General features: G+C 35.1%; 1 protein-coding gene across 4 annotated transcripts in view; it reads right to left on the reverse strand.

Moving 5' to 3' along the window:
• Nucleotides 1-5974: 5974 nt before the first annotated feature.
• Nucleotides 5975-14284, reverse strand: part of GPAM (glycerol-3-phosphate acyltransferase, mitochondrial) — a 73935-nt gene continuing 65625 nt past the window's right edge. For all 4 annotated transcript variants that reach the window (XM_003755368.4, XM_031955844.1, XM_031955845.1 and 1 more), the window contains exons 19-22: nucleotides 11843-11983; nucleotides 11179-11368; nucleotides 10779-10837; nucleotides 5975-9841 (exon numbers count right to left, since the gene is read on the reverse strand). In XM_003755368.4, the coding sequence (XP_003755416.1) occupies nucleotides 9725-9841; nucleotides 10779-10837; nucleotides 11179-11368; nucleotides 11843-11983 (507 nt within the window). In that variant the 3' untranslated portion in view covers nucleotides 5975-9724. The remainder of the gene's footprint in view (nucleotides 9842-10778; nucleotides 10838-11178; nucleotides 11369-11842; nucleotides 11984-14284) is intronic.

Consider the following 14284-nt stretch of genomic DNA (forward strand, 5'->3'; position numbering starts at 1 on the left):
GAACTGAGTTCAAGAAGATGAGTTTTCCTGGCTCCAGATCCAACCCTCTATCCACAGTAATAACTAACTGTCCCTCTAATATGTAATACTATATAATAAATTTACAGTAAAGCAGTATTTAGTTAAATATATGTGTGTATGTATATATATATATACATACCTGCATAAAATATTTTAATTGCCTATATAATAACTCCAACTAAAAATGTAGAATCATAAAGAAGACAATAGTTACCATGAGATGGGAAGAAAGAAAAGCCATTTCCAAAGGAAGAGAGAGAAGGTCTCTAAGGGTATTGGAGAGAAGTCTCATTTGAGTTGGGCCTTGAAAAATTTCAACAGACAGATATTAAGAGTACATTCCTATTAAGTGCTTACTATGTGCCAGATGTTGTGCTAAGCATAGGGAATAACATAATAAAAAGGCATAAATGTAAGAAAAAGCTTTTAATGAAAGGAGTGGGCAAGTAGTCTGGCTTAACAAGAACATATTTATGAAGGGGAATTGTCTGAGATAACCGCAGACCAAAGATTTAGAACCGAAGGGACTCTTAGAGATCAGTTAGTTTAATTCTATTTTACTGAGTAAACTCAGACCAGAAGGGGTTAAAGGAGTTATAGAAAGCAGCATAATTGGAACAGAGAAGATAATTCAACAATCTTCATTGTATGTTTTTGCTTTCAGGAACGCTAACTTAATGGTACAGCTTTAAGCCATTCCAAGTTAGGCATCAGATACTGGACCCCATTTTAATAAAACCTAATGTAAAAATGTAGACTAGAGATAGGACTATAACGCTTGACTTCACTGATGTAGAGAACTTTAAAAAGAATTCTCAATGAGGAGACTCCCTCCACCAATACAGATCAGCACCTTCTCTGTAACTGCTTTTTGGGCATGATTTTGCATTTTTCTATTCACACAATTGTTTTAGGATTTTCAAAACACATCCACACTCCTTGATTTACTTGATCTTCACAATAAACCTTTATTGTAGTTGGACAGGTGACAAAGGTAGAATATAAACCCAAATGTTAATGACTTCCTCTATTCACCAAGTCATGCTTCAATGAGTAACTCTCCTAGAGACTTGACATTTTATCTTTCATTTTCAAGACACAGATTTACACATAGGTTTTCAGGAGTATCAACATTTCACCAAAAAGCTTTTATGCTATAATCATACTGCCCTGCTTTGATCAGAATATCTCAGTCCCTGTACAATGTAGGAAAACCTGATTTTCTTTTCTACTTCAATATTTTCTTATATCTTCTAGGAAATATATTTTGAATCACCAACAAGATTTTATCACCAGGGAAATGGAATTAAAAAACATTCAGGCCATGTACACTAATATAATGGATCTCAAAAAAGAAAGAGCACAACAAACAGTGTAGAACAGGCTGTACATGAAGCTATTGCCACAAAAATTTGTGGGTTTTTTTATTCTGACCATTGACAAGAATTACATTAAGTTGCCTATCTTAGTCCAACTTTCAAAATTAATTCATTCTGCATCTTGCCTTTAGGAAAGACATATTATGCAGTGGGAAGTTAATGAAGCCAGAAGCCTCTTACAAAACCAATTTTAGGTAAAAGTTCAGTAATTTCCTCCAGAGTCTGAAACAAACTTTCCATTAAAAATCTTGTCTCTGATGGAGAACCTTAGCATCCTATCCAACCAGAATCTCATTAACAAGAGTCAGTCACAAACCTGTTATTGAATTTTTTAAAAAAAGAATTGGGCTCATCTAGGTCTCCAATGCAGGCAATAAAATTATACTCTACAGGGGTCAGACAAACAGGCTGGACAGCAATCTGAGCTGGCCTGGTCTAGTCTGGGAGAAAAGGCCTCGAGCCACATCTCTTCTCTTTGCTCTGATAGATATTTTCCAACTCAGTAAACACATTGATAGACTTCAAAGGGAGCCAGGATGAGTCCTGACTTGCATGTATTTGATACAACTCCCAAGTTAATACCCTCCATTTTATTTAGGTGTCATTTGTTCACTCTTCCAGAAAGCTCATAAAAAAAATACTAGGATGAAACAAGGAAACACCATTTGCACCTTTCTGGAAACCTTTGCAATCTTTCTGGCAATATTCAAGGTCTGGGAGTCTTTTCCAAATCAACTGAACTCTGCAAATACTATGGGCAGGGACTACAACAAAACTCACCATTTGTACACCTTAATGTATAATAAATGTGCAACATTTATTTGAGCCATTATTTTATTTATAAGAGTAATCATTTGCATGCTTTTATGAAAATACATTCAATTCCAACTAGATAAAGTACCAGTCTATGTTCCAGGGAGTGAACCAGGCTCAAGTACAAAGGAGTCATGCCACAATCCAGGAGAACAGAGGTATATACATTCACATTTATATCATGGTTCATTTGTGTAAGTTCAAAGGAGAAGTCTAAAAGAAATGAGCATTATGAGAGACTTGAGGAGAAAGTTCACTTCCAGCTATATAGGAGCAGGAAAGGCTGAAGTAAAATTTCAAAAGAAATCCTCTCTGACCAAATACCATGGCCCTCACAGATTGAATTATTCTTGTATCTGGAGGAGGTAAGAAAAACACCCTGCCTCCAGGCTTTAAGAGACAGAAAGGTCCCAAGTTTTCAGAAATGTTTAAAGCCCTCTTTGCAGTTGCAAAAAACTAAAAACAAAATGGGTGTTCATCCATTGGGGAGTGGTTGAACAGATATATGTGCCACCATTGGGCCTTAAAGAATTAAAAAATTCAGAGAAATATGAGACTTATATGAACTAGTGAAGAGCAAAATTAGAAGAACCAGAACAATATATTTATATTAATGTAGACAAAAATAGCATTAACAGGTAGCTGAAGTTGGGTTTATTTTGGCCTGGGGAACAAATGGTGAAACTCCTCACGATCAAGTTAAGCATCTATGACAATGGGAACATTGCTTATGCTGTTGTTGTTTTTCTTTAATTTATTTTAAATTTTAAAAAAAATAAGAAAAGGGGTGTGGGGGAATTGCCACATAGAACATGAGAGGATTCAAAATATAAAGCAATAGATTCCCATTTCAAGAAAACCTATATAATACTATACATCAAATTCTAAGTTGTCTTTTCTTTGCTTCCTTGTAGGTTTTCTTTTGTTCTTTAATGTGTACTTTTTACTTAATATTTTCCCCTTCCTGCTCCCCACAAAGAGACTACAATTAAACATGGATATATACACATACTCATATACATGGATAGATATAAACATACATACATATGTATATGCATATACACACATATAGATATCTATAATCATATACACATATATTCATACACATGTATGTATATGCTAGTATTTTGTGAACAAAGTTTACTTATTTTTATTTGTGAAGTCAGTGAGATAAGGAATATGAGATGAGGGAAATTACTGTAGTTTTGTAAAAGGACAAAATAGATCAATTAAAAAAAAAATCTTTTTAAGAAAATATAAGGCATAGCTAGATGGCATATGGATAGAGCACCAGTCCTGAAGAACCTGAGTTCAAATTTGACCTCAGATACTTAACACGTCCTACCTATGTAACCCTGGACAAGTCACTTGACCCCAATTGCCTCAACAACAACAAAAAATGTGTATATATGTATATTTCAGATTCCTGATCAGAAATCAGGAGATAGAGATTCTAGCCCAAACTCTCCAACTGATTATTTTAGATAAAACCATTCTCTCTGCATCTTTGATTTGTGATAAAAAATGAAAAGATTTTTAGTTTCAGAAACTTAAAGAGAATAACCAAATAAGTATTCCCAAAGTCCAAAGCCAGAAATCTACAAAGGTCTTGGGAAAACAACAGGTCCAAAAAGGGAGCGAAGGAGAAGGGCAAGGCAAAGACAGGACACCAACACTGAGTACAGAACAAAGGATCTTGGTTACTGATAATGTGTCTCATGCAAGGATTCAGCCCAAGGCTGGGATCTCTTTATGACTGAAGCATGACCATACTCCTTCCCACTAAGCTAAAGCCAACCAAATTGAGAGCCAATGCAGTTATGAGAATCCATGTCTCCCCTAATCCTGCACCTTTGCATCTGAATCCTTGTCTCTTATTCCTAATAATTGCTAGAATAAGCAATCATGGAAATCATGGGCAAATAAGACTCCAGTGGCCTTAGTTCTCCACAACTCCAAAAAGAAACAATCTTTAGAAGCTCTATGAAAGGAAAACAAAAGCTTGGCAAATTATAAATTATTTTGGTCTTTTAATCGTGATCAATCTATCCAAGTTTTGATTTATAAAATGGAACTCCCTAACACCTCAACATAGGGTTCCATGGTCAACAGTACCATAGTGGAAAAGATGTAAGGGAGCATCACTCCAGAAAACAATCAAGTTGTTAATGACTTCATAGAAAGTTTACTGACAACCACCAGCTAATTTGCTTGATCTCTGAAGCCTAATGCCTCGGATATTAAAGAAGTTAATTAGTTGAGAAGAAATTTGTACCTACAAAAAAGCCTGAATCACGGAGGCTTACAGAGGAAGATCTTGATGCACAAAAGAACAAATAATACATAAGAGGGCAGGGAGAGTACAACAATGCATATGGAAGCCCAGAAATCATGGGCATATGGACACTAAATAAGAGCCACTATACTATCATCTATGGAATTTTTTTATGCTTTGAAGCAAATAAGAACATTTGTGCACACCTAGTGACTGAGACTTCCTCAAAAAAAAATTTAACCATTATATAATCCTCAAAGCCTTTTCCCTAGCCTCTGAGAAATGAGTTTATGTTAATATATAATGATTAGTATGATAAATCACAAATAAAGTCTCTGTTTATAAAGGGAGGTGGTTCAAGAAACAGAATATCATAGCCTTCTATGGGTCAATCAATATTATAAAAACATCTGTAGAAGCTCATCCCACTTTCTCTGTCCTCTGCAATGTCAATGTTTCCATGAATTGGACTTTTACTTGTTTTTCAAGATGCCATAAAAAATTAATTCATACAGGATAGATTCTATTTTTGATAGACATTTTCATTCAATGCCAATTGAGCAACTGTTAGTAACTATTAAGCACTTTCATCTTCCTATTGTTCCCATTTATATATTGTCATTAAGTATAAGCTCTTAAGTAATCAGAAGATACAAAACATTTTTAAAATTCCTTTTGAAAAGCTGAAAATTTTCATCTTGAATATTCTGACACTTTAATATTCTAGGACAAAGCTTCTTAAACTGTAGTTCATGACCCCATATGACTCATGTAACAATGTGGAGGTAGCAAAATTATGATTTATTATCAGTAAATGTTTGGTTTGTATACTTATTTTATATATCTAATTTACCCAGGGTCATTCAAAAATTTCTCAGGGAAAAAGGGTGCAAGCAGAAAAGAAGCCCTATTCTAGGATAAGGACTAGCACCAAGGTTATTGCATTTGGCTAGGTCACTAGTACTTTTTCGAGAGTAGTTGCACAAATAAAAGGTACACACATCACAAGTTAAAACCTCAGTGAAATTGACTGGAGAACTTCCCCTCTCTATAATGTTCATGATACATTTTAAAATATAAGTAGAATTTGATTCTGACAAGAGAAGATACATGGCAAAGTAGAAGGAAATCCTGCTTTGGAATCAGGAAAACCTGGTTTCAAGACATTTCTGATAAGTTCTAATAATTTTTTGACGATCAGCAAATCACAACTTCTCGATGCTACCAAGCAACTCGCTGAGACTGCAAGTTACAGAGATGCTGTCAATATTTATTGGTGGAAGAGAATTGTCACTGAGAGTTCCCAATGCCAGTGGAGTCAGATGTTATTTTTTTTAAGTTAACAATTTAATGATTTGTATAAAGCTAAGAAGAATATGAAAGGATTCCCAGTGATGTGCTTCTACTCCCCATTCTATCCACCTTTAAATTAAATAATAACTTCTCCCCTCCACCTCTCAAAAAGAAAGTACAGAGACCCATGAAATACATTGTGATTTTGCAATTTATTATAATAAAACTACATTTCTGTGCTTCTGACATAACATTTAACAGGCATAGAAATTAGCTAACATTTCCAAACTGATTTAGTTCACACTCAGTTATTTTTTACAACATATTATAACAATATTTTTACAATAGTAATTTGTTATTTTTATATACAGAAACAGGCAAGTACTTTAAAAACTGCCATCAAGGCATTTCTGAGTTTGAGATATTAGAACAAGGTCAAAAATTTCTCTTTCAAACATAATCATTAGTTTCTATTAAATTATATGAAAGGTACTGAGTATCACTTCCTAAAAAGAACCAAATTGATTTTTACATTCTAACTTTTCCAAACTAGAATCAGCAAAAATCAATAGAAAGGTTCCATCCTATATAAATTCTAGAACTACTTGTTCAAATCAATCTACAATCAGCAATGCCAACATTAACTTCTAGATCATTATGAACATATTTACCCCAAATCAGAGCAATAGCTCTATGCTTTCAAGCAGAGATCCAGAAGAAACAGCCTTGAGGTTAACCCTCCAAAAGAAAAGCTTTTCCCTTTAGTAACCCAACATCACAATAGTTTTCTGTGCTTATTAGCTCCAGGGAAAATATAAGTATGTGCATGTGTCTGTACACATGCACATAGACACTCACATATGCACTCATTATATGCAACACGATCATATAAAATGCATGCACATTACCTTTTGCTTCAGTGTAATTTCATTTTTTTGTCACCGATTTTTTAAAAACGCTAAAATATACAGTAAATCTTTTTCCAAATTACTTAAAAATCTAAATTCACGGTAATCTAGATTTAGACAGTATTCTCTTTTGTTCTAGTTCAAAAGATTTCATTTTGTTGGATTTTTTGTTGTTTTTAAAAGGGAAAAAAAATGTTTCCTTTCCTGCTAATCTGAATTACATAGGACACTGTCATTAAAAAGAGTGAAGTTTCTTATTACTTGGTCTGTCCTTCATTCAGTCTTCCTCTAGAAGACATGCACTTGGGATTTTCATAAGCGCATGCGGTATAGTAAACCATAATAAAATATTTACAAGCACCTAGTCTGTTTAGCTTTAAATGGAAGTCACCAGCTTTAAGAAAATATCTGTTAGCAAAGAGTATGCTTTGGCTACAGGCAAGTGGAATGAAGCTCTGTCTTTTGCAGTTTCACTACAAATAAACTAAATGTATTCCATTAAATGAGGCATTGAATAGTGCATTATTCTAAATCTATCTCTGAATTAGTATAACTTTGGTTGAGATTTTTCTTCCTTAAAAAAAGTTTTCAGAGCACCTGTTAATCACATGCATGATTATGCTCACAGTGAATTAGTTAAGTAGTAAGATCATTTATTTCATTTTCCAAAGCATTTGACTAGATTTCTAAGGGGGAAAAAAAACACACAGAAACAATATGAAAGAAGTTATGATTTAACTTGAATTTGACTCTTAGGAAGAAGAATTACAAGATCACAGCATCATTGCTGGATACTTTAAGTAAGAAGTTTTGTGTAATGCCAGTTAGTAACATGTATCCAAAAATCCCTGATCTTTCAAGAGATACAATTAGCTTTTAAAACCAAAGTTGTCTGTATTAACAAGTCTTGGTAATTTTACATTAGATCTAAATTAGCTAGGATCTAAAAGTATTAACAGGAAATAAATAGTAAAGTTATTACTCATTCCTCAAAGCAGGCTCAGGGTGAAGATAGCAGATCCCTGATGGAGTGATTGTGCAGTAGATCTTTCCACATCAGCTTACCAGCACATTACAATAAAGCTGGCAAAGTCTTGAATTGAAAATTAAGGAATTTTAAAAAGGGTAGAGTTCACTGGGTTTCCCCAAATTCCCTAAGATGATTTTTTTTTAATCTAATTCCCCAAGATAAAGAAAAACTAAGGGGGAAGGGAGGAAGGAAGCTCCCCTAAGCATTTCCTCCAAGAGTAGCATCCTACCTAATACAAAAATATTCCTCCCTTGCTAGCCTGGCTAATAAACTGGAAGAGTTAAACTATGAATTTCATCATTCTTCTCTTTCACCTACCCCATGGTAGTTTGGAAGACTAGGGGACCAGAAGGGATGTGCAAACCCTTCAGATTAATTTACTATCAAAATAATTATTATCTTAGTTTATCGGAAAGCATTATGAAAGAAAAAGTTATGATTTAACTTGAAATTTGACTCTTGGGAAGAAGGATAACAAGATCATAGCATTATTGCTGGACAAGAAGTTAGTAATATGTATCCAAAAATCCCTGATCTTTCAAGAGATAATATTAAATAGTATTTAAAACCAAAATTGTCCATATTAACAAGTCTTGATAATTTTACATTAGATTTAAAGTCAATACACTACATTCATTGGGGAGTAAATGATTCTTAATTTCACACTACCATGGAAATAATGAGTAACAGGTCATTACAAAACAGTTTAATGTCACATTATCTTTAAGGGAACATTAACATTAGTGCAATTAACAAACAATTACGCTGTCTGCTAACAAAATGGCACGTGCCCATTACAAACAGACAACCGTTCATAATTATTTGCCACAGCGTGGTCTCAATAACAATTTAACATGATAGGTTTTGGCATATAATTTCCCTGTAATTTTGAAGAACCATGGATTTTTCACAAAACTAAATGTTGTCCACCACATGATTACTTCACATAACAGTTACAAGGTAGCAACAATGCACCTACAGCACTGCTGCCTCAAATCTCATCATCTGAAGAGAAGCCAAGTTAAGCCAAATCCATGGCTGGGTGGGAGCTTTCCAAGAAGCATCCATATGCTACAGAAATTAATCAGTTCTGAACAATCCAGAAGATGGCAATTACCTTCATGCTTCAGAAAGAAGTAGAAAGACAGTGCTATGAAAGGTGCATACCTTGTGGAAAGGAATATAAAACAGGAGATCCAGAACACTAGCTGAATAATCAGTTTCATACTGTGGTCAATAAAAACTCAATGGCACTTTTTTGCAAAATGAAAGATGCTTGGTCAGTTCTTTTTGAACTCTGCCTACATGATTTATTCCCTGCTATGTTATGTATAATGATTTTAACTTCTTGATCTAAGCTATTATTTCATTTCATGCAGCTCTAAAATATCTTCTATGTCACACTCCAAAGAAAACAACATTGATCCCAGGCTACAATTTGCATTAGCCCATTCAATTTTTAAAGAGCTTTCAAATGAAAGGTGCATATATGAAAAATTATATTACTCTATTTTTTTTAAAAAAGATAGTAAAAAAAAGTCAGTGAATGGATGACTTTAACTTATTTTTAAAAGCACTAAAATCCTGGTGAATTTGCTGAAAGCACTAAGTTTGCTAAACAAGCTTGGAGCTTTTGTTTATCTACATTTTTGCAAAGTCACAATAATTATACCTTAAAAGTAGTTACTTAAAATGTAGCTATTCAATAAAATCCAAAACAATTTGCTGAGATTTCATTTTTAACTCTACTGATTTTGATTTGCAAATTGAGCTAAATCCAAGTGTTAACTGTAGATTATTATATTACCAGAGAATTAGGATTATCACAAATCCATGGAGGGAAGAAGGCACTTGTCTTCCAGTGGATCCAGTCAGATAAGGTCCTACTACATAATGGCACCTCAAACTGTTAGGCCAGTGAAATCCTGAAGACTGTGCTGGCCTCAATCCCCCTCCCCTATTGCCCCCTGTACTTTTCTCTGTAGGCAAAGATGTTACCATTCTTCTATAGTACCACAAAGCTTAAAATATATTCCAGTAGTTTCTGTCTGTTACACTGAGGTAGAAAAGTGTTGCTTAGTTCCAAAATTGATATTCTCTTTTGTTTTGTCTCCTTGAAAACCTAAAAAAGAAGGAAACAGATCTTATTAATTTATCATTTCATATCTGTATTCCACTCTGGCCTACTACCTACTCTAGAAGTCACTTCAATCACCACAAAGACACCAAAGGTAAAGAATGTGTGAATCCCTGTTTTGAATAATAACAGTTTTATGCTTTGATTAAATTCCGTTGAATTTATTTGCCATCTATTATGGGTAAAATATTATGTTAGGTGCTAGGGATACAAAGAGAAAATGACATTCCTTGTTCTCAAGAAGTTTCCATTTTATAAGTACAAGTATAATACTTTAAACTATAAGTGAATAATCTTCAGAACATAGCCTTGAATATAGCAGCTTATGGGGGAACTAGATGGTATAGTGGATAGAGCACTGGCTCTGTATTCAGGAGGCCCCGAGTTCAAATCTGGCCTCAGACACATAACATTTCCTAGCTATGTGACTTCAGGCAAGTCACTTAATCCCAACTGCCTTGCCAAAAAATAAAAAATTACCACTTAAAACTCAATTCAAAAATTCCCACCTTCAGATCAGTTAGTCCTGCCAGTCCTGCCATCCTTTACCCCTCATTGATTTTACACATAACACTGAATGACAGCCAGTCTAAGATAAGGCTACCTCACTTAATAGCCATAATCATATTTTAAAAGTAAATGCAAAATTCAAATGTAATTACTAATTTAGTCACTTTTTGTGTGACACACACACACTTGTTATGTACAAAGATGCCCTGGATTGAAATGATAAAGATTATAGGACAAAAAAAATTCCATAAAATAGTCTTTACCCACCATCATTCACAAATGTCTTTGTCAACCTGAAAAAGCACATATAAATACATCCCCCATGCACTACAGGAGTAGCTTAAATTAAAGTTACACCTAAATACACATACAATGAAAGCAAATTTCTGCAATATCAAAAATGAAGACCTACCCCTATATCCTTAAAGATTTTCACTGCATTCTTCACAAGACAATATGTAGCACTCTCAGCTGTGTGTGGAAGGGGAAAGGAGACATTGAGGTTAAGAGGGGAACATGGTCATTAGATTTTTAGTATTGGCAAAAAGTCTGCAAGATAAAAAGGGAGGAGCCCTACTCTGGCAATCATAAGAACTCTGTGCTCAGCTTGGGCACAGCTGTGATCCTTTTTGACCAACTCATGCCCCTATCTCTGGGATTCAAGTTTCCCATCTGTTAAATGTGTGTATTGGGGTATCCATTTCTATCTCCAACAGTCTAAAATCACTTTCACAAATAAAAGTATAAAAGTTTCTTTCCCCATTCTATCACCAACTTCATACACACACCCCTCAAAAAATGACTTGACATACCATACACAGCAACATTCCTTTCTGTTCTAGTGATTAAGTATTTGTGTAACTTCTGCAGATACTCTGGTTCCGAGACAGGGCCACTGAAATTATGAATGAAGATGGCAGCTGAACTATAAGCCTCTAACAAAGGTCCGAGGAGCCTTTGCAAGAAAGTGAGGAATTGCTGGTGTTCTTTGGACTGGCTCACCTGAAAAATATAACAAGGAAAGTTATCATTAAAAAAAGTAAAAACAATCTCAGAGGAATATTCTTTAGATAACTATTTAAGACAGCCACACAAAAACAGACTGAATCTAGAAAGGACACACTAAAATCACACACACAGAGCGCCTATATTTCATATTTGGCACATTTTCAGCAAGCTGACAAACCCTAATATAAATTTAATCACACTAACCAACTGATGCTAAGCTTGTGTTTTGCATAAGATCTCTATCTCTCTCCCTTTCCTCCCTCCACAAACCCACAGTCTCTCTCTCTCTCTCTCTCACACACACACACACACACACACACACACACACACAAAATTTTCCATCAACAAAGAGTTTATACAAATACTAATCTTTCTGATTTTTATAATCTTTATTTTCTTTAGGCTGATAGTGAACCATTATTTTAATTGTACCAACATCATATTGCCACAGACTCATGCAAAAAATACCTTTAGATAGCAATCTCTCTGCTCTTCACCAAAATCACTATCCTCATCTTCTTCATCACTTCTCCAAGACAAAGGCTCAGGAAGCTTCTTGTCCCAGGACTGTTCTGTGATACCAGGACTAATATCTTCTTGATCATCTTGCTAAATTGGGAAGAAGTACAGCAGGAAAACAGAGCTCACTAATTAAATGCAGACATACAAAATAAAAAAAGAAAAAGATTTGAGATTTGAATGCCAATTAAATCAACCTACATACTGATTGGTCCTTTCTAAACCAATCTCTGATTCAGGGATCAATTCTCTCTTAACTTTTCTACCTATTCTGAAGCAGCTTCTTACCTACTAATCAGGTTTTTTCCCCTAAAATTCCTATGAAACACTAACAAAAGTAAGTAAAATAATGCTGAAATGCTTCCCAAATTGTTTGCCTGCAGTTACCAGAATATGCATTCTACCATTGGTTAACTAATCATATGATTAACTACAATTAAAATCAAAATTTTTCAGTCAACAAGTCAATAAGCATTTAGTAAGCATCCACAATGTAACAACCAAGAATGTGCCAGTTAAGGAATGAAGATATAAAGCAAGATAAAAGACAGTTCCTGATCTCTCAGTCTGATAAACCAGTCAAGCAAATAACTATGCTATAAACTATAAACAGAAAAATCTGGAGAAAAATCAACAGAAGTAGGGCACTAGAAAGCTTCTTACAGAAAGTGGGATTTTAGCTGGGACTTGAAGGAAGCCTAGAGGCAGAGGAAGAGGAGGGAGAGAATTCCAAGCATATGATACAGCCGATAATAATGCATGAATCGCTGGATAGATTGTCTTATTCAAAGAACAAAGAAGCCAGAGTCTTGGATCAAAGGGTATGTGGAGTTAAGGTATAAAAAAAGCCTGGAAAGATAAGTGTTGGGGAGAAATTTAGGAAAGGCTCTGAAAGCCAAATTTTGTACTTAATCCTAGAGATGACAGGGAACCATTGGAGTTTACTGAATGGTGTGGTGACAAGATAGAACTTGGACTTTGAGAACCAATTTGATATGGAACAATAGCTAGAAAGAATGAGTTTTTTGAGGATGCAGAAGGCATAGGCATGTTTGAAAGCAGCAGGGAAGTGGCCAGCATTCAGGGAGAGACTAAAAATAAGTGAGTGGAAATGATGGAGGGGATAATCTGTTGAAAAACATGGGTTTGAATGAGGTCTTGTACATGTAGAGGACTTTGCCTTGGCAAAGAGGAAGGCCATCTCTTCATGTGACTATAGTTGTCAAAGGCATCTAGGTGTTAGGAGATGAGAAGGGTAGAATAGGAAGCTCTTGGTAAATAGTCTCATTTTTTTTTTTTCAGTGAAATATGAAGCAGCTGAGAGGACAGGAAGAAGCAATGAGAGGTTTAAGGAAGGATGAAATTCAGAAAACTGTGAGGGATAGCGAGTCAATTAGCACAATGTCAAATAATTTGCCTGACCACAGTAAAGGCCTGGTTGCGATTATGTAATATAAATTTGCAGTGCATCTAGTCAGGATTGTTTCATTATTTTTTCCAGCTTCATTCATCAGCATTTGAGTTGGTGTGAAAAGTAAAAGATGATGGGAATAACCCAAGGCTGAGGTTTGGCAAGGCAAGAGCAACAAGAGGATGAAAGAGACAAGGGACTTGAGAGAAGGAAAGAGTGTAAAGTTAAAGGGATTCATTAAGAGGTCAAGATGGAGAATGGAGAAGAGGGTGGCTACCACATAGTTTAGAGCTTGGGAAAGAATTGAGGGGCTAAGAGATTGAAAAGTATGGTAAGGGCAAAAACAAGATTTTGGGTTGCAAGGAGGAAATGAAATGACAACAGCAAAGGGAATTTCAGAACTTATGAATATTGGAAATGGTTCATTTGTGGACAATGGCAAAATCACACATCAAGTCAGTGTGCAATTGAGGTAAAGCAGAAGAGGAGACTACAAAGAAACTAGTTGAGAAACTGTGAGATTAGGACCTCTGAGGGAATATCAACATGTATTCTGAAGTCCCATAGTATGAGGCTAGGACTTGGGGATGAAAGACTGAATCAGATACTGAATGCACTGAAGAAAGAAGAGAGTCCTTGAGTCAGTAGACAGTAGCTATGAGAATTTTACTGAAATTTAGTGAAAGAAATGGCAACACTGCATTTGCACGTGTTGTTAGACCACCATGGCAGACTTCCCAGATGGGAGGTTGTACCTTATAGAATCTATACATGGAAACCATTGGCATAGATAGCTGCATGTCCAAAAATGCTATTTGCCAATTTCTGATGTATGTAAAATCATCTATGTTCCCTGAATTTTGACATGCAAATGCCAGGTCTAGGTAGTTAGCAAAATCAGGACTTAAATATCCTATTCTCAGAATGGTACTTTGAAGTATATTTCCTCTCCACTAGAATAGCTCTCCCTTCCCCAGTAG

Source organism: Sarcophilus harrisii, chromosome 2 (genome assembly GCF_902635505.1).
Source record: "Sarcophilus harrisii chromosome 2, mSarHar1.11, whole genome shotgun sequence".
Classification (NCBI taxonomy): domain Eukaryota; kingdom Metazoa; phylum Chordata; class Mammalia; order Dasyuromorphia; family Dasyuridae; genus Sarcophilus; species Sarcophilus harrisii.